Below are 20,324 nucleotides of genomic sequence, written 5' to 3' on the forward strand. Positions count from 1 at the left end.
GCTAAAAGGAAAACACATGCTATCGATTCTGGGCGACGCTCCCTGTAGGGCAAGCTCCTGAAAAGCAAGTCCTCAGCAGGCAGAAACTTCGACGGTGTTGACTTACCTAGCAAAGAGCCTATGAAGATGACAATTTGTACGGTGGTAGTAAAATGTCTGTAGGTCTGTCCTTCTCTGAACCCCACACCTTCTAAAGTCCCAGGGGAGCTTCTGTTGACCCCTACCGCGTGCGCGCTCGACGCGTTGAAAGCGCCGGTGATAGCCTGAGGGAGCCCCCGCTCGCTTTCGGCGGCTGAAGCCCAGCTCGCGTTGTGCCCCATCGCGAGGGGGGTTTTCTCTTCCTCCTCCTCCTCGCCTCACGGTCACCCCGTACGGATCCGCGGCGGTTCGCTCGCGCTGCCCACCGCACGGACACCAACCGCTCCCGTCAACACACTTCGCTTCATTGTGTCTCCGCGGAACGGCTCCCTTTTGACGCCTCAGCCTTTTGAAGCATTGTACTCACGAGAGGCTGGGCGAGAGGGGCCGCGGGTGGGCGGAGGGGCTCCCGCGCTCGCCTGCCCCATAGCCCTGGCTTCTTCAGTGCCACCGCCGGTCCTCAGCGGGACCGCGCGGCCGCACGCGCGAAGGAAGGCGACGGGCGAGCCGTGCCGCCTAGCATGCCCACGCCAGGGACTGTAACTTCCTTGCCCCAAAAGAGGCCACTCGGTGACCGTTCATCCTTGAGCTGTTTCTGCTCCTTTCAAGGTTCTGCTCAGGCAAAAAAGAAACGCCAGGTAGCCTTCCCGTTACAATTCTAAAGCAGGTGCCGTTTCAATCTCCAATGAACCACACACGCACCAAAACAACAACCACCACCACCCATGTGGTTTCCTATCCGTGCTGCTTCAAATTAAGCGCAAATATTTCCCAAAGAGGATGAGGGCACCCTAGAGCGCTGGAGCAACAGCAACAGCGTCCCCCTTCTGCGCTCTGCATTTGTGCCGCTTCACGGACTGCGGAATCCTCTTCCCCAGCCCCTCTCGGGAGGTTTCTGCGCCGACTGCCGCGGGCTCCGGCGCCCTCGGTGCTGAGCGCTGAATTGCCGCGGCCGTTTCCGCGCGAGGGAGCCCGGCGAAGAGAGCGCGCGTCACGTGATCCTCAGGCCAGGGCTCCGGTTTTTGGCGGCCGCCATCTTGCCTTTGGAGCTGTCAGATCAAAGGCTGAGGGGAGGAAATAAGGAGGGGGTGGTTTTCGGCTCGCAGAAAGAAAGTTTATGCAGGTTTCCCCTTTGAATTTTAGCGGGGAGGAACACCGAATCCATTCTGCCGGTAATTTTTAGTTGCGCAAAGGAATAGTAACAATTGGTTCTTGTGGGTTATCCGGGCTGTGTGACCGTGGTCTTGGTTTTTTCTTTCCTGACGTTTCGCCCGCAGCTGTGGCAGGGATCTTCAGAGGAGTCACACTGAAGGACAGTGTCTCTCAGTGTCAAGTGTGTTGGAAGAGTAATATATAGTCAGAAAGGGGTTTGGTTTGAGCTGAGTCATTGTCCTGCAAAAAGTATCAAAGGTAATGTGCTAATCATTGTCCTGTAAGTATCAATAGTAACAAGCTCTTGCAATATATGCAAAATAGTGATGTTATTTAAAAAGTGCAAAAACATGCAAAGTTACAATGATATGACGAACTCACACTTATATACATAAGTCTTTCAAACTTATTTCTCTTAATATTTGTTCTTTTTGCAGGTAGAAATGTTGAAGTACCTGCAAAAAGAACAAATATTAAGAGAAATACGTTTTTGTACTTACCTTGTAAAGCTTGTGCCTATCAAGATTGACTTCCTTTTGGAAGACTTATGTATATAAGTGTGAGTTCGTCATATCATTGTAACTTTGCATGTTTTTGCACTTTTTGAATAACATCACTATTTTGCATATATTGCAAGAGCTTGTTACTATTCCTTTGCACAACATGACTAGTTAGTGTAGGTGCTTCCTTCTATTAAGGTATTTTTTAGTTGGCTAAAACTGGAGGGTTTTAAAAAAATAACTCACAATACTTTACAACTTTCCATTGCTAAAATATATCCACCACCACAGGACACCTGTGTGTTGGCAAAACTATAGCAGTCATGGTAGAAAATGAATGTAATCTTGAATGGCTTGTTTTTGCAAATGGTTATAAAATTGTAAGCAAGAAGAACCACAACAGGAAAATTGGCTCTTGGGATTTGGCAACTATATGTGTATATACTTGTATTTTATTCACTTGCTTTTGTCTCTAAGGCTCAAGATGGATTAAAAATTTAAAATAATGAAATAAAACATCATAAGACATATAACAAAACAATACAGTACAATACAGCCATTTGAAATGTACCATTAACCATGCACAATTATATCCTTCTAAGCCCATTGACTTCTGTGGATTTAGAAGAGTGTAACTGTGTTTAGAATTGCACTGTAAAACTACAACTTTATAAGACTGCCTTCCTGAACAATTCCATTTTATATAATCTGTAGAATGTTAAAAGTGTAGGAGCTTTCCTAATCTCTTTGGGTAGACCATGCTATAGAGTTACCAACCTCCAGATGGTGGCTGGAGATCTCCTAGAATTACATCTGGTCTCTAGGTGACAGAGACCAGTTTACTTTGGGGAAAATTCTGCTTTGGCAGTTGGTATGTATGGCATTATACTATGCTGAAGTCCCTCCCCAAACTCCATTTGCTCCATTTAAAAATAAAAAGACTCCGAAATGCCGGGGAACGGCTTTGGAGTTGCCACAGAGGCGCCTCGACCACAGCATCCCCATAAGAATAGCCATGCTGGATCAGACCAAGGTCCATCAAGTCCAGCAGTCTGTGCATACAGTGGCCAACCAGGTGCTTCTAGGAAGCCCACAAACAAGACGACTGCAGCAGCACCTCTGATCCTGCTCCTCTGATCCTGGCCACCGAAGGCTCAGGAATGGGCTTTCAGAGACAAGAGATTTGTTTCCCTCTCTTTTACATGAACTATTGTATCAATAAGTACAAGTCCCAGAGTTCCTTGTGCATAGGCAGATGGGAGGGACATCTGATGGGAAGGGCAAGGCAAAGCTCCATAAGGTAATGGAAGCAAGTACTTCATCTCATTTTTATGCCTTTTGATGGCTAGCTTCTGGTACAAAGTTCTTTCAAGTACTGAGGACAGAAACAAGATTTTAAAAACCAGAGGACTCCCTCTTAAATCGGAAGTAGCTTTAATTGCCGATATTATTGAAGAAATAAAACAACTTAGAGATCAGTGTCCCAAAATACTACAGGAAGTGCATCTTGTAGCAGAAGACATGGGAAATTTGGCACAATTGCCAAAAATGAGAGGGGTGAAATGGAAATGATTTCATGATGAGGCATCTATCTGATCATAAGGCATCTGGTCAGGAGGAATCATCTCTGATGAACCAAAGTCTTCCTTCAGAAGGAATGTTTTGATGCAACTTTTGACAATGTTATCTGTGCATTAGAGCACAGATTCAAAGCAACCAATAACATTTGTTTTATATTTCATTCAGTCCTGGACTATGAGACACTAGATTCTGGGAACTGTAAGGAGCTTCTAAATATGTATTCACAGGTATCACAGAGATCTTTCTGAGAATTTTCCTTGTGAAATGTTGCACCTTAAAAAAATCTACTTTTGAAAAAGAATGTGATCCCCTCTTATATTATGAAATGAGATTTCCAAGAAATAACTGCAACTCATTTTCAGTGAAGTGAGCATAGCTCTATGGATTTTTTGCACATTGCCAGTGATTGTGGCAGAAGCTGAAAAAGGTTTCAGCAAGCAAGCAGGGGTTCTACAGTAGGCAAGAATGGTTAAGCCACCTAGCCATAGTTATTATTGAGTGTGAACTTGAAAGAGAAATTGACTTTGGAGAGATAATTCATGATTTTGCAATGAAAAAACCCAGAAAAATAAAGCTTTAAAATTAATTTGCCTGATATTTATAACTATGCTGATCTATCAGAGTAAAAAAAATCAACACATTGACAGGATAATCCCTTTTATTGACCAAAAAGTTAGAAAATGCAAACTTGCAGGACTTGCAGGCTGAGTGTTGTTACTAAACAAAAGAAGCAAAAGTTAGGAATTTTTTAGAAATGTGGAATATGTGACAGTAATTACAGAATTACAACTAATTCTTCTGACAGACATCTTTCCAAAAAATCCAGAAATTTCCCTACCTATCAGTAGTCAATATCTTGTAATTACTGCTCACTGTTGATCGATTTACCGTCCTAGACTAATAGCAACCAACCAGCTTTGCTGATTTGTCGGCAACAGAAACAATATTTCCGGAAAAAACTGAGTGGGTCTTTTCCTTACAATTTTTCTTAGATTCAATTTGGAAAGCATATTTAAATGCATTAAAAGTATATGAGTTTGAATATATTAAATTATTGGAACCAGGCAAACAGTTACTGAAATGTCAGGGACATTTTTAGAAACAACCAAGTGTGGGTGTTGTTATAATTGTCCTTACAATGAGTTTGGAAAACATACGGTATATGGTTTTGAATATATTAAATTATTCAAACCAGACAAAGAGATTACTCTGATTATCTGCAATGAATTATTGGGTGATTTAATACGTTTAGTATATAGAAGGCAAACTAAGAATATAGTCACAGTGAATTGTATCTGTAAAATTATTTCAGGACAAAAGTCAAAATCATCTAAACGAAATCTCCCTATTGGCTCAGTATGTGTGTGTGTTAAGTGTTATCAAGTTGCTTCTGCCTTATGGCAGCCATATGAATGAATGTCCTCCAAAACCTCCTATCGTTAACAGCCTTGCTCAGGTCTTGCAAACTTGAGACTGTGGCTCCCTTGATTGAGTCAATCCACCTCATGTTGGGTCTTTGGATGGTGATTGTTATGTATGTACATAGTTAGGCCGATATGCAGGGGGAAATTTAAGAGCTTAAGTCCCCGGCAAAGGATCGTAATCCTGCACGCGCCATTGGCGACCCAGGGTTGTTTCCCCCCCATCACAGATCAGGGGGGGAGTGGCCACAGGCGGTCAGGGGGGCATATAAGCAGGACCGGTTTACACAGTTCCGTAGTTCTGTTCTGTTCTTCAATAAACGCGTTGTTGTTGGAACTCCGTCTCGACCTCTTGTGTCCTCCCCACGCTGACTTAACAGTGATGTCAGTCTACAGTTCTTCAGCCATAAAGGAGTTGATAACTGGAACACAAATAGTAATCTCTGCTTCCCCTTAAAAAAAAAAATCTGCAGATTGCTGACATTGCCTCAATTGTAACAATACTTTTTAAAAAAAAAATGATGGTTTGAATTCTTACACTTTACCAAGATCTGTATGTATTTTTTTACAAGAGCAAATTTGACTGTTAGTTGTTCAATAAAAGGCTAATGTCCCTCAATTACATTGGATTATTTGTTTACTATTAGCAAGATATTTGGATTATTTTAAAGACGTTTAAAACTCTGTGACACATAGATCACAATAAGCCATAGGTTCATATGACACAGGTGCCAGCCATGTTAAATGTTAAAATGTTTATTTCAAAATATAATTTAACAAAATAAAAGAGAATAATCTCCTAATGTTCTTGGCTTTCATGTTACATACTGAAGAGTTAGCTGTTCTACTGCAGACCAGGGGATGTGGAAAGGTATAGTATAGCCCAATCTTGTCAGATCTCAGAAGCTAAGCAAGATCAGTACTGAATGGGAGGCCACTTATTTTCATCATTCTCAGCTAGGGGAATTTTGAACATGGCTTGATTTGATCTAGAACCCACTCATTTGTCTTTTTGGTAGTCCATGGTATCCATAAAACTCTTCTCCAACACCACATTTCAAATGAATCAATTTTCTTTCTGTCAGTTTTCTTCAGATTTGACACTATATTGTTTTAATTATGAACATCCAAACAAGTAGTTGCACATGCCCATGGTACTTTTGGGGTGGTGGTGGAAATCCTTGATCACTTGCCTGTGCCACTCTTCTTTTAAAAAGCAGCTTGTGATATGAAATGGAATGGGGTTTTATCCTTGAAACAACAAAAAAAGTTTTTAAACTTATGTAAAATGCAGATAATTAAATACCAGCATAATGTGTTCCCAGATGTTAATCTTTCACCAGATACAAAGTGTATTTCACTGAAGCCCCTACGTAAAACCAGGCACACTTTCCTCAGATTCAGAATCCACTGTATTATGATTGGAGAAACATGAATGAAAAGTAGTGGGTTTTTTTAGGATACATGGCAGGCTTATACCTAGGGGACCATAAACACAATAATATCAGAATCATAGAGTTAGAAGGGACCACCAGGGCCATCTAGTCCAACCCCCTGCACAATGCTTACTCTAGAACAGGGCTCTCCAACCTTTCTGAGCCTGTGGGCAGCATTGGAATTTTGAGAGAGAGTGGTGAGCGGCACCCCAAAATGGCAGTCTCAGGAAGCGAAATCAAAGGGAAAACCTCCCTCTTCACACCTCCTGAGCAGAAGGAAACTTTGAAAGGGGAATGAAACCCCACATTGACTAAAAAAACCCAGTTGCTTACAACTCTTAATTGTCCACTGGAAAACCCTTTCATTTGAGAGAGGGATGCCAGTAACAATCGCTGATTCACAATGGCCCCACCAACTTTCTGAAAAGCTCAGCAGGCACCAAGGGTGACCTGTTGGGGAACCCTTCTCTAGGAGTAGCATGGTTTTGCTCCATAACCCCAATATGCATTAGAATTTGTACACTTATAATGAACACGCATTGTGAAAAAATCCATCAATTTGCCCCTTTGGTTATATCAAAAAGAATGGTTAAAGCTTACAGAGCTGATCCACAAGCCGCTTCAGTATCTCTTTAAACATCCCCAAAGGGTAGAAACTTCTACTAAAGGGTGGAAACTAGATACTTTATTTCAGAAATGTGTGATAAAACTACAGCTGCAGCCAGAAACATCTAGTGTAAATTTATCCTCCAGATACAACTCTTCTTAATCTAGTTCAGTGGTAAGCATATGCAGCAGACCATTTTGATTGGCATTGAAAACTAGATCTCCACCCAACCAAACTGAGGCAATGGCATATGGTTGTCTACTATGGACTGAGAATTCCTAGAGCTTTTGGGGCAGACCCTGTGGATAGGGGAGTTGGGGAGGGGGAGGAAACTCGGCAGGAATGTACTGCCGTACAGTCTACCCTTCAAAGCTGCCAATTTTTTCAGGGGAATTTATGTCTGTAATCTGAAGATCAGTTGTAATTTTGGGAGAACTCCAGGCGCTGCCTGGAGGTTGGCAACCCTAGGGTGTAGGAGAAGGCAACAAGCCTGGTTTATGCCTGTCATCACCTCCTAGATTTGCACAGCCACCAGCCAAGTCCAGACCAACCCACTGAGATGCCTGAACTGCTTGCTCCATACCTGAGGACCTGGGCAAATACAAATCTTATCACCCACACACACCATTTTGTTTAACAGCGCACCCATATCTACACTGGTCAGAGTTACATTTTTTCAATCCTTGGACAAAAAAGGCCTACTTCTGATCTAGATTGATTAACGAGAAAAAGTCTGTAGAGGTTACTGTTAGGACAGAATATGGAGAAACAGAATGGTTTCCACTTGACAAAGGTGTCAGGCAATGATGTATTTTATGTCCTTATCTCTTCAATCAATATGTAGAACAAAAGAAAAAAGAGGAGGAGGGGATTAACGCATGGACAGAATGTTCTTGGTTCGCTTCTCCCTTATCTCACAATATTTTCTTCCGAGACAAACGCATGACGCTAGTCCATCCCACTATAAGCCTGAAGCAAGTAGCTGCTGGAGGCTCCCCATGCGTTTGAGCCACCCATATAATGTGGGATAGTAGTGGAGTGACCGCCGTGTCATTGTCCAAGGATTGGCTGAGGGGTTATCCAATCAAAGGCCGATTCTCCCCCTTTTTTTCTTGGGACATCAGCTTTCCGGTATACCATCGTGACGGTGTGAAGCACCCCCCTACAGGGCTGGGGGGGGGGGCGTCTGTCTGTCCTGGAGAGGGTCAGGGCTTGAGGTGCCTCTTCAGCCTCAGACCAGTCCGAGGGAGAGTGTGAGCTTTCCTCTCCCTCGGAGGCTACCCGGGTGGCTCTATGCTCAGCCAGCCTGGGTCACAGCCTGCTTCCTCCCTGGCTATTCTTCAGGCCAGAGAAGCTCCGCCCCTTCCACCCTCCCCCCGGAAGTCCATAAAAGGAGCTCTCCTTCCCCATCACATCACTTCCCTTCCTAGCCAGCAGCGTGGCTCACACCTGCCCCGCCCTTGCTCACCCACAGCTCAGCTGTTTGTCGGGGCTGGGAGCTTGAACAAAAGGAGGTTAGTAGCGGGCTAGGCACAAAGGCGAGACAAATTGGCCATGCGTTAAACCCCTTTGTGAGGTAGGTGGGGCTGAGAGAATTTGGAGATAACTATGACTAGCCCAAGGTCACCCAGCAGGCTTCATGTGTAGGAGTGGGAAACCAACCCAATTCACCAGAGTCCGCTGCTCATGTGGAGGAGTGGAGAATCAAACCCAGTTCTCCAGATTAGAGTCACTGCTCCTAACCACTACACCATGCTGGATTAGATTTAGTTAAAACTGGGTTAGATTTAGATGGTGGAGTGAAAATGGGGGGGGGGGGTTACCAGTAGTCCTTTCAAGTCTTTGCAGTTTTCTGCCAGCAATGTGGTATCAACGGCATATCTCAACTTGTTAAGAGATATGCCATTGATACCACATTGCTGGCAGAAAACTGCAAAGACTTGAAACGACTACTGGTGAAAGTTAAAGCAGAAAGTGCCAAAGCAGGACTACAGCTGAACATTAAGACAAAAGTAATGGCAACTGGGAATCACTCAATTTTAAGGTTGACAATGAGGAAACTGAACTTGTTCAAGACTTCCTATTCCTTGGCTCCATCGTCAACCAAAAGGGAGATTACAACCAGGAAACCAGGAGATTGAGACTGAGAAGGGCAGCCATGAAGGAATTAGAAAAGATTCTGAAGTGTAAGGATGTGTCACTGGCAACCAAAATGAAGTTACCTCATGCCATAGTATTCCTGTTACTATGTATGGGTGTGAAAGTTGGGCAATGAAAAAAAGATGCCAGGAAGAAAGTAGATTCCTTTGAAATATGGTGTCGGAGGAGAGTTTTACGTATACCGTGGACCATCAAAAAGAGAAATCAGTGGGTTCTAGATCAAATCAAGCCTGAACTCTCCCTAGAAACTAAAATGACTAAACTGAGGATATCTGTACTTTGGTCATGAGAAGACAAGAGTCACTGGAAAAGACAATAAAACTAGGAAAAGTTGAAGGCAGCAGGAAAAGAGGAAGACTCAACATGAGATGCATTGACTCTAGGAAGGAAGCCAGAACCCTCAGTTTGCAAGACCTGAGCAAGGCAAAACGATAGGAGGACATTGATTCTTAGGTTCGCCATCAGTCGAAAGCGGACACTTCACTCTCACACACACTCCATTTCCAAGAGGGGCAGAAGCCCTTCTCACGAATGGAAGCCTGCCCAGCCTTTTAGAAAAAGCTCCTGTGGCTTTAACGGTCAATCCAAAATTGAACCGGCCAGCATGTCTATGTTGTAACAGTGCCGCCTCCTTTAGCGCACAAGCCCTGCGGGGAGAAAGAGTAACTTCAGCCTTTTTTTTTTTTTTACATGGGTGACGGGTATAGCGCGGGCTGCAGTGACTCCTGCAGTTTGCTGCAGGCGCCAGGCCCTGGGAAATCTCAAGAAAGGCCGTGAAGAAAGCACCGTCCGCCCGAGCGTTGAAAAGCAGTAATTGCAACCGGGGTCTACGGAAGGGCCTCTGCCGGGGTTTCTTCCCGTGCTGTCGCAAGGGGCAGCATCGGCATTTGACGGGTCCTGGAAATAGAGCGGCTTCCGCCCTGCCCGGGCTGACGCTGTGAATGGTGGCAGGCAGGCAGGCAGGCAGGCGGGGAGGGGACGCGTTAGGGGCGCCGCTGGCGTGCGGCGGAGCGGGCATGGCCCGGGAGGCGGCTGATAACTGCTCCGAGAGCTATCAGCTCCGGCAGGAGAACGAGCTGCAAGTGCTAGAGTCCATCTACGGGAAAGATTTTCAGGATTTGCGGCATGCCCGGCCGTGGAAGGTAAAGCGAGAGAGGCTGGGCTTCTTAGCAGTTTCCTGCAGATGATAACTTGCGCGGTGGGGGGGTGATAGAGTGAGTTCGAAGCATGGCATTAAACTAGACATGGAGATCGGACGACGGTGTTTGTCTCTTTTCCTATTGTATTATTTAAATGAACTTGACTAAGCAACCGAGGAAACTATTAATGATCTTTCACCTCACAGGCCGCACTCAGAACTGTTACAGATGTGTCTGTTTCTGTCTTTTCGATATGTGCTTGATGTAGAGGAGGAAACATTTAAATTCCACCATATGCAAAACCACAGAATCGGTTGAGGCTTTTATATACCGACATGTTTATTGTGGCATACGCTTTTGTGAGCCAGAGGCTGCTTTGTAAGATGTGTGATGGACTGCATGTACAAGAGGCTTGCAGTAGCTGTAATGTGGCAGGTGTGGTGCATGCTAGGCTCTTCACTTGCAGATCTTTGCCTGCTTCAGAAAATTGGATATACCTTTGATGGCCTAATAGCTAAACCAGGTTGCAGGCTGCTGCACACAGTCAATTCCCTATGTGTAACAGGAGTTATACCGAAGCAGTTTTCAGTTGAGTGTGTGTTAACAGTCACTTTATGGTCTTCATAGTTGTGCAAGAGTGATAATTATTAGCATCAATTAGCACAGAGTACAAAAGTATTATGTATGTGTAGTGTTAAGGTTAGAAGTCCTGTGTCTTTAAGAACTGATTCTGATTTCAGGAATTATTTACCTAGAAGCAGCTTGCTGAGTAGACTTCCCCATTCTAGACTTCTGTTCAAAGTAAACAGAAAGTTCACCTGTAATCCCAGGTTTTCATAATGCATCCATCCATGAGCCAGGTCAGCAATGGTGATCATATCTTTCGATCCAGTGAAACCATGAAGAAGGGCAGGAATCAGCTCCATATTGGCACTGTAGTTGTCCAGTATGCATATTACACAGTGTGTCTTGTCTCATTCTCTTTCCTTTCCCTCCTTTGTTTGAGATACCTAAGTGTATGGTAATTATTAGACATGGTATTCTCTGGAGTGAGATAATAAGTATCAACGAGAGTTGTTCTTTTTTTGCTATTCCCAAGAGCTGTTGCTAAACTGTGAAGCACCATGTGTATACTAAATATTAACACCAATAAAGTCTCTTGTATACTGTGACATTAAATGTAATTAGCAGGATAATTATTTACAGGATTTTCCCTGAAGGCTATGCTGCTTTCCTCAAGATATTTGTGTGTGACACTTGATACCATTTTTTCTTATCCTGTTAGTTAAAAAAAATAATTGCCCAAGATTTTCTTGACATGTGCATGTGGCACTAGGCTAAATTTTTGGGGTTGTATTAACTGGAAATCATGTTGCATACTGTACAAAAAAAGTTTTAATCTCTAAAACTAGCTGCTTCCCCTGTGGGTAACAACCTAATCCTAAAGCATTGTAAGTAAAAATAACTTTCATCTTCCAGGAAAATAAATAGCTTATGAAAACATTAAAATGTCTTAAATATTTTGGCACCAGAGCTCTAAGACTGCTTTTGTAGCAATGTTGATCAATTGAAGATTTTTTTTTTAAATCAACTGTCTGGCTTTTGAGTGCCTTCAGATCAATTTACATACTTCAGAACCCAAAGGTTTTTATTGTAGGCTCCTGAAGGATAAGGGCAGTTTCTTTTCAGTATGAAACACTACAATTTAAGGCTGCTAGGTTTTGATATAAACAAAAGGAGGAACAGTTTGCTGATTTGGGGGGGGGTGTCCATCACTCCAAATTTGAATGATGAAGGTTTATCCAGTTCTGGGTTCTTCTAGACTCCCAAAGATTCACTCTGTTGTAAGTTCAGTTGGGAAGGGGAGACAGAGAAGGTGTTGGTTGAAACTATACTTAATTGCATTAGTTCGTTAGAGCTTGTAGCCCTGCCTATTTATTTACAAAGGCTGTTGCTAACCAGATGTGACACTAATTTAAAGTTGTGCAGGCTGTGTACTCTCCCCCTCCAATTGCTCTTACAAGTGAGGTACAGCTAGGGAAAATAACAGGAATGCCAGTTATAGATCTCCCACCATCATGGCCACATCTTCAAAATGGCCAGATTATATACTTATGGAACAATTTATTTGCAAGATGCTATGACAATGTAGTACAGGGGTTGCCTGTTGGTCGGGGAGAGCCGGGTAACAAATGGAAATAATAAATAAATAAATAAATAATGAGAGATACTTCTGAATAATGAAAAACACCCCTGATCTCCCCCCCCCCCCGCCCCAGTTTTGTTCGGTCCGATAAACCGGCTGGGAAAAGCACCAGAAATCAAGCTATCATTTCTTTTTCTGGGTCTTCACAACACCCAGCTTGTCATAATGGCAGACATCATAGTTCTCTGTGTACTTTGACATGGTCTTTGTGTGTGTTCTTAAATGTATGATTTGGTCCGCAAGCCAGTTAAAATAGGGTGCTTGGATTTTAACAAAGACTGGACTTTTGCAGAGTCTGTTGCAGAAATGCAATGCGCGACTTTAGCAAAGTGCCTAGAGTATTGTACTGGTGCAGCAGCTAAAAAGACTATAGCTGAGCTGATACAGAGGTGGATTCAGAGAGCACAAAGTGGGGGAAACCAGAGCACCAAGCCTGGTGCTATGAATGTCAATGGGGGTGAGGGCTCTCTGGCCTATTACTGATGATCAATTTAAACTGAGTATTGCGTATCAAAATCCCAGGCCTCGTGTGTATAAGACGTTGATTAGGAGTAAGATGGTGACTAACCCCTACCAGTCCAAGTGATGATGCAGTGCTAGCCTTCTGCAGACCTCCACAGGATTCAGTCTGTACATCACTGGACCAGGGCTCTTTCCCTGTAGCCAAGCATTCGAACGGCTTAGGCACAAGATTTTGTGCAGCACTTTGCAGCAGCAGCTGTTCCAAATTACATTTTAATGAGGTAGCTGGATGCCTGCTGTTGTCAAACATGGTTCATCCTGTTATCTCCAGGTTGCTTGTTGTCGTGTAGCATTTGGATGCCCTCGATACAACAGAGGCAGACTGTAATTAATCCTTGGTAGGTTTTGTATTCTTTCCCTAACTAATACATATTCTGTGTGCATGGCTTTTCCTAATTCATTCAGTCCCTTAAAAAAATGAAACATAGTTACTGAGTGGGTTACATGATTGATTGCATCTAGTTATAGCTTACTGGATTTACCTTATACTAATAATGCTGATGGCCCAACAGCAGTGCTAATGCAGGGGGGCTGTGTTTGATGCCTGTGGAGTACTTACTTAATTCTTCACATAGTCCTCAGGTTATAGAATAACAAGCAGTCATAGGCTCTCCTGTTTATTTGAATTGTTTATCATTCTCCTCTGCATCATTATGATTGGAAAGAGATAATAGTTTTTCAGAGTTGAACGTGGTGTGAGACAGCTACCAGAGCTCGTGGTAGTGTCATTGTTCTTTTTTTCCAGCTTCCTATCTGGACAAATAGTTTTTAGTAGTCCTTCAAAAACTGTTTTGATCAGATAGTAATGAGGCAAATGAAATTAAAATACATATCATAGGTGGTAATAGTTCTGTCTTACCTCCTTCAGTTTTCTAAAACTGCTGTCATCTGACTCCAGTTTTTAAGCTAGCAAGGGGTTATATTGTACTTGTCAATTTTTTGAGGCTTTGGTTACATTTCCAATAACTCCAGGAAAGAGATTACTAATACATTGGAGGGTTGTTGTTGTTTTTTAATCACTGTGGGTTGAATCCAGTGATCCATCAATTCTTTGCATTGATGGGAAAAGGGGGAGGGGCAATTTTGACCCCTTCCTCAGTGCATCCTCCTTGTCTTGGTATGGCTGAGATTTCTCATGACACTGGGAATCGACTTTCAGATCAGAAAGCGCTGCTGGGGGGGGGGAATCAATGAAACGTTCTGCGATGTTTGTGTCCACAGTTCATGGGTTGCATCCTGTCGCTGTGCACTGGAAGGAGACTGTGCTTAGCAAACTGCGTTGCTTTCAATAGAGAGCTTGATCGTCCAAATGCCAAAACATTGTAGTGTATGCTTGGGCCCTGGAGGGAATGTCACTTTGTTAACTATTTCAGAGCACCCCCTCAATCCTTAGAACATTTGTTTGTTCATTGGTAAATAATTTACAGTAAACAAATGCTGGTGATGATATAGAATATCTTTCAATCTTCTGCCCAGAGAAGCATACCATCTCTTTTTCTCTTTCAGATTCCATCTGTCACTCCTGCACAAAGTAGTAATTTTCCTCAGGTACATGTTACAACTGTAGCTCATTCATCCACTGCTGGATGGAAAGTCGTCCTGCCTTTGTACAGCATGACAGCTTGTATGGCTTCTTCGCGAGTTGATAAGCTTATGGGCAGCATCTGTCAGGGAGGTGCTTCCTCATAACTAAGCTGATCTTCTTCTTGGAAATGGAAGTGTCTTCTGTCTTCTTTGGAGGCCATTTTCTCTCATGCTGCTGCTTCCAGTATTCTCAGGAGGAGGCTACCAAAAAGTGTGCTTGAGTCATGCTTCTCACCTTGCTCTTCTGCATCTCATGCAATGGGACAAGGAAAACACATTTTGTCTCCACTTCCAGAGAATGTGTATCCAAATATGTACACATGCCAATTTTGCTTGAGACTAGAAGTGACAGGAGAGAGTGTATATCACCCAAGCTTCTTTTGTTACTGCTTTCTAAAAAGTCTGAGGCTTCTCTGCTACTAGGTATATGTTGAAATTTAGCATGCCAGTTTGTTTCTGAAGCTATGTCTGATATCCAGCTGTGGGCAGTTGCCATTGGGGGATTTTCTTCAGGAGAGAGGTGCTCCTTGATATAGATTTTTTTTTTTTACTGCAGATAACTTTAATGTGATGGTTACTAGAAACCCTGAGTGACTTTGGGAAGTTCTCTAACAGTCTTCAGATCTCTGTTTGGTCATTCATTTAACAGTGGCCATATTTTGCATGGGACAAAGGCTGAAAGACCAAGAACCCAGGCTGTGCCTGCTCACCTATGCAGTTCTTATTTCTGTCTAATTCACAAAAGCTTATGCTATTAATAGACGTCAAGGTGCCCTAAGGCTTGTTTTTGCTATGATTGCAAGTTGGTTAACACAACCACCCACTGGAATTTTTCTGTGTGTATGAACAGCAATGGAGGCTTTGGCAGAGCCCCTCTCCTGCCATACCTTCCACAGGCATCACCAGAGGACTGAAGCGCTCTCTCTCCAACCTTAGGTGCTGTTCACACCTAATAGTTTGCTTGTTCCTAACACGAACATTAAAGACCCCCTGTTTTTTTCCTAATGCTTCAGATACGGCAGTCTCCAGAAATCAATTTAGTTTTGCGACCTCAGGGGCTGACTGGTGACCATGAAGTTTATGCTAAAGTTGACTTGTGGGTCAAATGTTCCCAAACATACCCTGACACGTGAGTAAGTTAGAAATATATATTTTGTCAATTTCCTAAGAAAGCTAAAAGGTTGATGAATAGCCGATGGCTGTTAAATCTAGGGAAAGGAAAGCTAAAAGGCAAAACTGAGCAGTTTGGGTAGTTTGCATTATTTGTCACAAGTGTTCCTGCCTAAAATTTCATTTGTGGTTACCAGATATGGATTTATCTGTGTACATTAATTTCAAAGCATTCCTGTGGCTGCTTGGCTTAACTGCCGTGGGGCAGCAAAGACTGCACGTGCCTTGTCAGATTGGCTAAGCATAAGCTAAGGTTACAAAAATGCTTGCACCAAACAAACAGAAAATTATTAGGGCCCCAAATGTTCACGCTCCGATAGCATCCAGTCAGCTGGATCTTCGCCGCTCTGGAATTCCTTACTTGTATCCTCTTGGAATTGTTCAACAGTAGTATATTCAGACATAAATCATGATAAGAAAAAGAAAACAAACTTTGTTAGAAGGGGTCAGTCTGCTCTTATAGTAGCTTACCTGCTTATGTGAACAAAACCACTAACATTGAGAGTGTAAAATCATTTACAGAACCGTATAATTTATTTTTGATGGTGCATAATGGCTGAGGTATGACAGTATGAAGTGGGATACATTGCTATTATATAATTTGTATATGCATTTGTGAAGCTGAAATCCTCTCTCTTGGCTTTTATTTTTCTCCCATCTAGTGTTCCGGAAATTCATCTTAAAAATGCAAAGGGCTTGTCAAATGACAACATTAACTTGTTAAAATCCAGACTAGAGGAATTAGCAAAACAACGCTGTGGAGAGGTAAATGTTTTAATTTTTGCATTAATTTTGCACAAAATATTGGACGATGCTGAGAGTGTGGCTTTTCAACTAGAATGGGAGATGCTGGGTGTGCAGCTGCATGTATGTGGGTAGGAGGTAGCTCATTGTTGCATTGCATGCAACGGGTTCAGTCCCTGGTGTCTCTAGTTAAAGGACTTCAGATAACAGGCACTGGGAAAGACCCCTCTGTTCCCCATCAGCCACTGTAGACCACACTGAACTAGAAGGACCACAGGTCTAAGTGGGCCTAAGGTAGCTTTACATGTATGTATCTATAAGTTGTGAATGTGAGGGTAGGGATTAACTTTGTACGAATGGTTTTGTACATTTCCTACTTATTTTGGTGGAGGTGAAAAGTGCCATCAAGTCACAACCACTTTATGGCAACACCATAGAGTTTTCAAGTCAAGAGATGAACAGAGGTAGGTTGCTATTGCCTCCTCTGTGTAGCAACCCTGAGCTTCCCTGGTGGTCTCCCATCCAAGTACGAAACAGGGCCAACCCTGCTTAGCTTCCAAGATCTGACAAGATCAGACTAGCCGTGGCATTAAGCTTCAACTTTAGCTGCTACCACATGTCAAATTATGTATTTACCTCCAAGCAACATTTACCTTCTTCCCTTGAGCTAGTTACATAATTCTTCAGACAGTCTCCCCTTTAAGGTGCCCTTGTTACATTTAGGAAGGCATGTAAGGCAATCCTGTTTCACATGGACTTTGGTGGAGGATGAATTTTTCCAGCAGATTTGGCTGTGAGTTTGCTGATCCTGTGTGTTTTAAGTCTGGATGCTATTAAACTGGTAAATTGTGTGTTTCAATCTATTTTAATTATGTAAATCAGATTATGATTTAAGCCTTGTAATTTGGTTGCTATTTTTTTGAGTCCAGGGAGGTAAGGCAGGATGGCAATTTGCCTTTCTTCCACAGGTGATGATATTTGAGCTGGCAGATTATGTCCAGTCATTTCTCAGTGACTACAATAAACCACCTTTAAAGTCTTTCCATGAAGAAATGCTAAAAAACCAACAAAAGGAACAAGAAAGACTGGCCCAGGAAGAACAGCGTCGAATTCAGGATGTTAAGAGGAAAGAAGAAGAGATGGTGAGATGACTAAATGTTTGGTATTTCTGTTTTCTTCCCCACTTCATGTGAACGCATAGGTAGCTGAAGTCCTGAGCCATTAACATCAGTAGGAGTTTAATAGTTGGGAGCCAACTGGATGAGAGATGCATATTGTGGCCTCAGACCTGACAATAATTTCCACTGACAGAGTTGGATTTTTTTTAAAAAATTCCCACCTCTTGCTGCAGACTTCTGATTGGACACTTGTGCTGTTTCTGGAGTGGGGGGTCCCTTCTCCTTTAGGAGTTTACCATAATTTTAGGGAGGTCAGTGAGCTATAGCAGGAGGGGGGAAGCAGGGAAATTCCATTCCACTAATGGAAATACCTTCTGTTAGGATATTATTGTTGATATCCAAGCCACGGTTGCTAATTGTGAGACTCGTTGTTTGTCTTTTACAAACAGCAGTCCTCTAACATTGCTAGCCTTGTTTGAGTCTCTGCCAGATTTCGAAAAGGGCCGAGGAGGGAGAGGGTGAGAATGGCAGCGATCCTGCCTGTGTGAAATAACAGACAAGGCTTCCTGTGCTGACCGATTTATGACTTCAGCTTTTTCCATTCATGTCCATTGTATCCCTTTCTGCTGAAGTAAGAGGAGAACTGTAGCAGGTCTTTGAACGTCAACAAAAGTTATGGGTCCAGTGTTCCTCCCTGCGTAATTCCTGCTGTTACCTTTCTTTAGCATCCTGTCTGGGAACTTTCCCCCCCTTCTGTACTCTTTCAGTAGACCAATATCTTTTTTTCTGGTATCTTGCAGTGGGTGAAACATTTAAGAAGTATTTGAGATATCAGTTTCTTTAGTTTCACCGCAAGAAGCCTAGAGATATTTTTTTTCATTGTAGTAACGTTTATTTCAGCAACGCGAAATTCTTAACGAGATTCAGAGAAGGGAAGAAGAAAAGAAAGAAGAAAGAAAAAGGAAAGAAACAGCTAAGCAGGTATTTTTTTAAAAAAAAAATCTGTTAAAACCAAAGTGTCATCAGAAGAGTCCTGTGAATGGAACTTTTCTGTCCCATCCTGTGCTCATTTCCTGCTGCGTCTCACTGAGCTCTACAAAATGGCATCCTCAGGAGCAACATGGAGAGTGGTGGCAGATAATGTTTGCAGGGAGAAGGCAGTTGGTGAAAATCACCTCCCGCATTTCTCAGGAAGTACCATCCCAGTCAGGAGTCCTGCCTGCTCAGCTACTAAAGGATTGGAGTGCACTAGAGATACTTAGTTATCCTCTTTTTTTCTGTGTTTTTTTCCCCAGGAGCGTCTGGAGAGCGCCACTTTGATAAGCCAGGAGAACTCTACCAGTAGAGATGCTCCAGGGCACAAAACAGCTCCCAATTTAAATGGAGGTGCTGGGGAACACAGAGGGACGAATAAAAATCGTGCACATTCCACAGGGCGTACTAAGTATGTATTGGTATTCCCCCGAATAATAGAGCTGTTCACCCGTATACCCCTTTGGCATATTTCACCGGGTATGCACAGGCCAGCTAGGCCCCCACATATCTAACTGCCATGTTTTAGGGCTTGGATCCTATACCTTTGCACCAGGCACATTAGAGGTGGTCCTCTGCTGCAGGGCACATTCTTCTCATGCTGGACACTTTGGAGCTTCTTGAAAAATAATTGGCCGAGTGCAAGCAAAGTGCTTAGCACCAGGGTAAGCAAGCTCTGTGGCAGAGAACTGCCTCTGCAGTGCTCAGAGAGGACGACACACAGAGCAACTGCAGAGGAACCAAGCCTAGATGTTTGAATCAGTTTGTAGACAGACATCCTTTTTATGTACCTTTGCAAAGCACAGGTTAAGGACCAAAGCTTGGTATAATAATAAGTGTAAGTAGGAGATGGAGCCCTGGTCAGCTATTACAAATAAAGAGTTTGTTTTGTTGAGGTTGTGCAGCTTGGATCCAGTGGTAATTTCAGCTAATGGAAGACATTTCCATCAGCAGAGCAGGACTTCCCCACCTCTCCCCTCCTGCAGAAGCCCCAAATTCCCCCTCAGTGTTGTTTCTGTAAGATGGGATATCCCCGCCCCCCAGAAACCGTTGTGGGGGTTGGAAGCCTATGATGGGAGGAGACTATCTGCAAAATCACCCCTCTCTTCTTTTCATGGAAATCCTCTACTGGAACAAGCCTGTGTCTTTGTGCTGAACCACCATCGCAAAGGCAAAAACCACAGTGAAAAATCATTGAACAATGATTTCAAGGGCACGTGGTTGTGAGTCTCAGGACTTTATCAAGCAGTTGCCGTGGCCAGTGGAACTGTGTGCAGATGAGTTTGCAGAGTTCACTTGCTGCCTATTGGGATATAAAATTGAAGGCAATCTCTTTGTGTTCTGGGTCCAGGCAATTTAGTGTTGCCTATGCAAAGTTTTAATTTAAAAAGATAAAGTGTTGTAGTGGTTTTCTTTTAGTGCTGTGGATGAACACAACTGCTTTGATTCTTTTTTTTTTGCCAGTGGCAGTCATTTAAATTATCTCTAATTATGTCTAAGCCAGGTGCTGTTTCAAATTATATGTAAGCTTTCCATTAAGATTGTAGAATTGTAGCAAACTATTAGTTGGCTTTTATCCCACTAATGAATTGATGGGTAGGGGGTCTTAGCAATACAATAAAATATTGACTTACTGAAAATGTGGTGGTTGTTTTGTAGAAAAGAGCGTCAGTATTCAGTTTGCAGTACTGAAGATTCTCCAGGAACTGGTGAAGTTTTGTATTTTAACACCAATGGTCAGTTTAAAGTACATAAAGGAAAGTGTATAGGTAAGTGGAACCATTGCAATGGATGAGGCCTTTTTAGTACATGCA

The 20,324-nt window shown here is 43.0% G+C and overlaps 2 protein-coding genes across 2 annotated transcripts in view; one reads left to right on the top strand and one right to left on the bottom strand.

Moving 5' to 3' along the window:
- The window catches only part of GPR176 (G protein-coupled receptor 176), a 34,966-nt gene extending 34,646 nt beyond the window's left edge, over positions 1 to 320 (bottom strand). Inside the window, exon 1 of the mRNA XM_056851668.1 lies at positions 107 to 320. Coding sequence (XP_056707646.1) covers positions 107 to 320 — 214 coding nt within the window. The remainder of the gene's footprint in view (positions 1 to 106) is intronic.
- A 9,691-nt stretch (positions 321 to 10,011) lies between these two features.
- The window catches only part of EIF2AK4 (eukaryotic translation initiation factor 2 alpha kinase 4), a 47,728-nt gene continuing 37,415 nt past the window's right edge, over positions 10,012 to 20,324 (top strand). Inside the window, exons 1-7 of the mRNA XM_056851869.1 lie at positions 10,012 to 10,137; positions 15,460 to 15,575; positions 16,279 to 16,381; positions 17,329 to 17,502; positions 18,379 to 18,459; positions 18,774 to 18,922; positions 20,170 to 20,279. Of these exons, the coding sequence (XP_056707847.1) occupies positions 10,012 to 10,137; positions 15,460 to 15,575; positions 16,279 to 16,381; positions 17,329 to 17,502; positions 18,379 to 18,459; positions 18,774 to 18,922; positions 20,170 to 20,279 (859 nt within the window). The remainder of the gene's footprint in view (positions 10,138 to 15,459; positions 15,576 to 16,278; positions 16,382 to 17,328; positions 17,503 to 18,378; positions 18,460 to 18,773; positions 18,923 to 20,169; positions 20,280 to 20,324) is intronic.

Source organism: Euleptes europaea, chromosome 6, assembly GCF_029931775.1.
Source record: "Euleptes europaea isolate rEulEur1 chromosome 6, rEulEur1.hap1, whole genome shotgun sequence".
NCBI classification, from domain to species: domain Eukaryota; kingdom Metazoa; phylum Chordata; class Lepidosauria; order Squamata; family Sphaerodactylidae; genus Euleptes; species Euleptes europaea.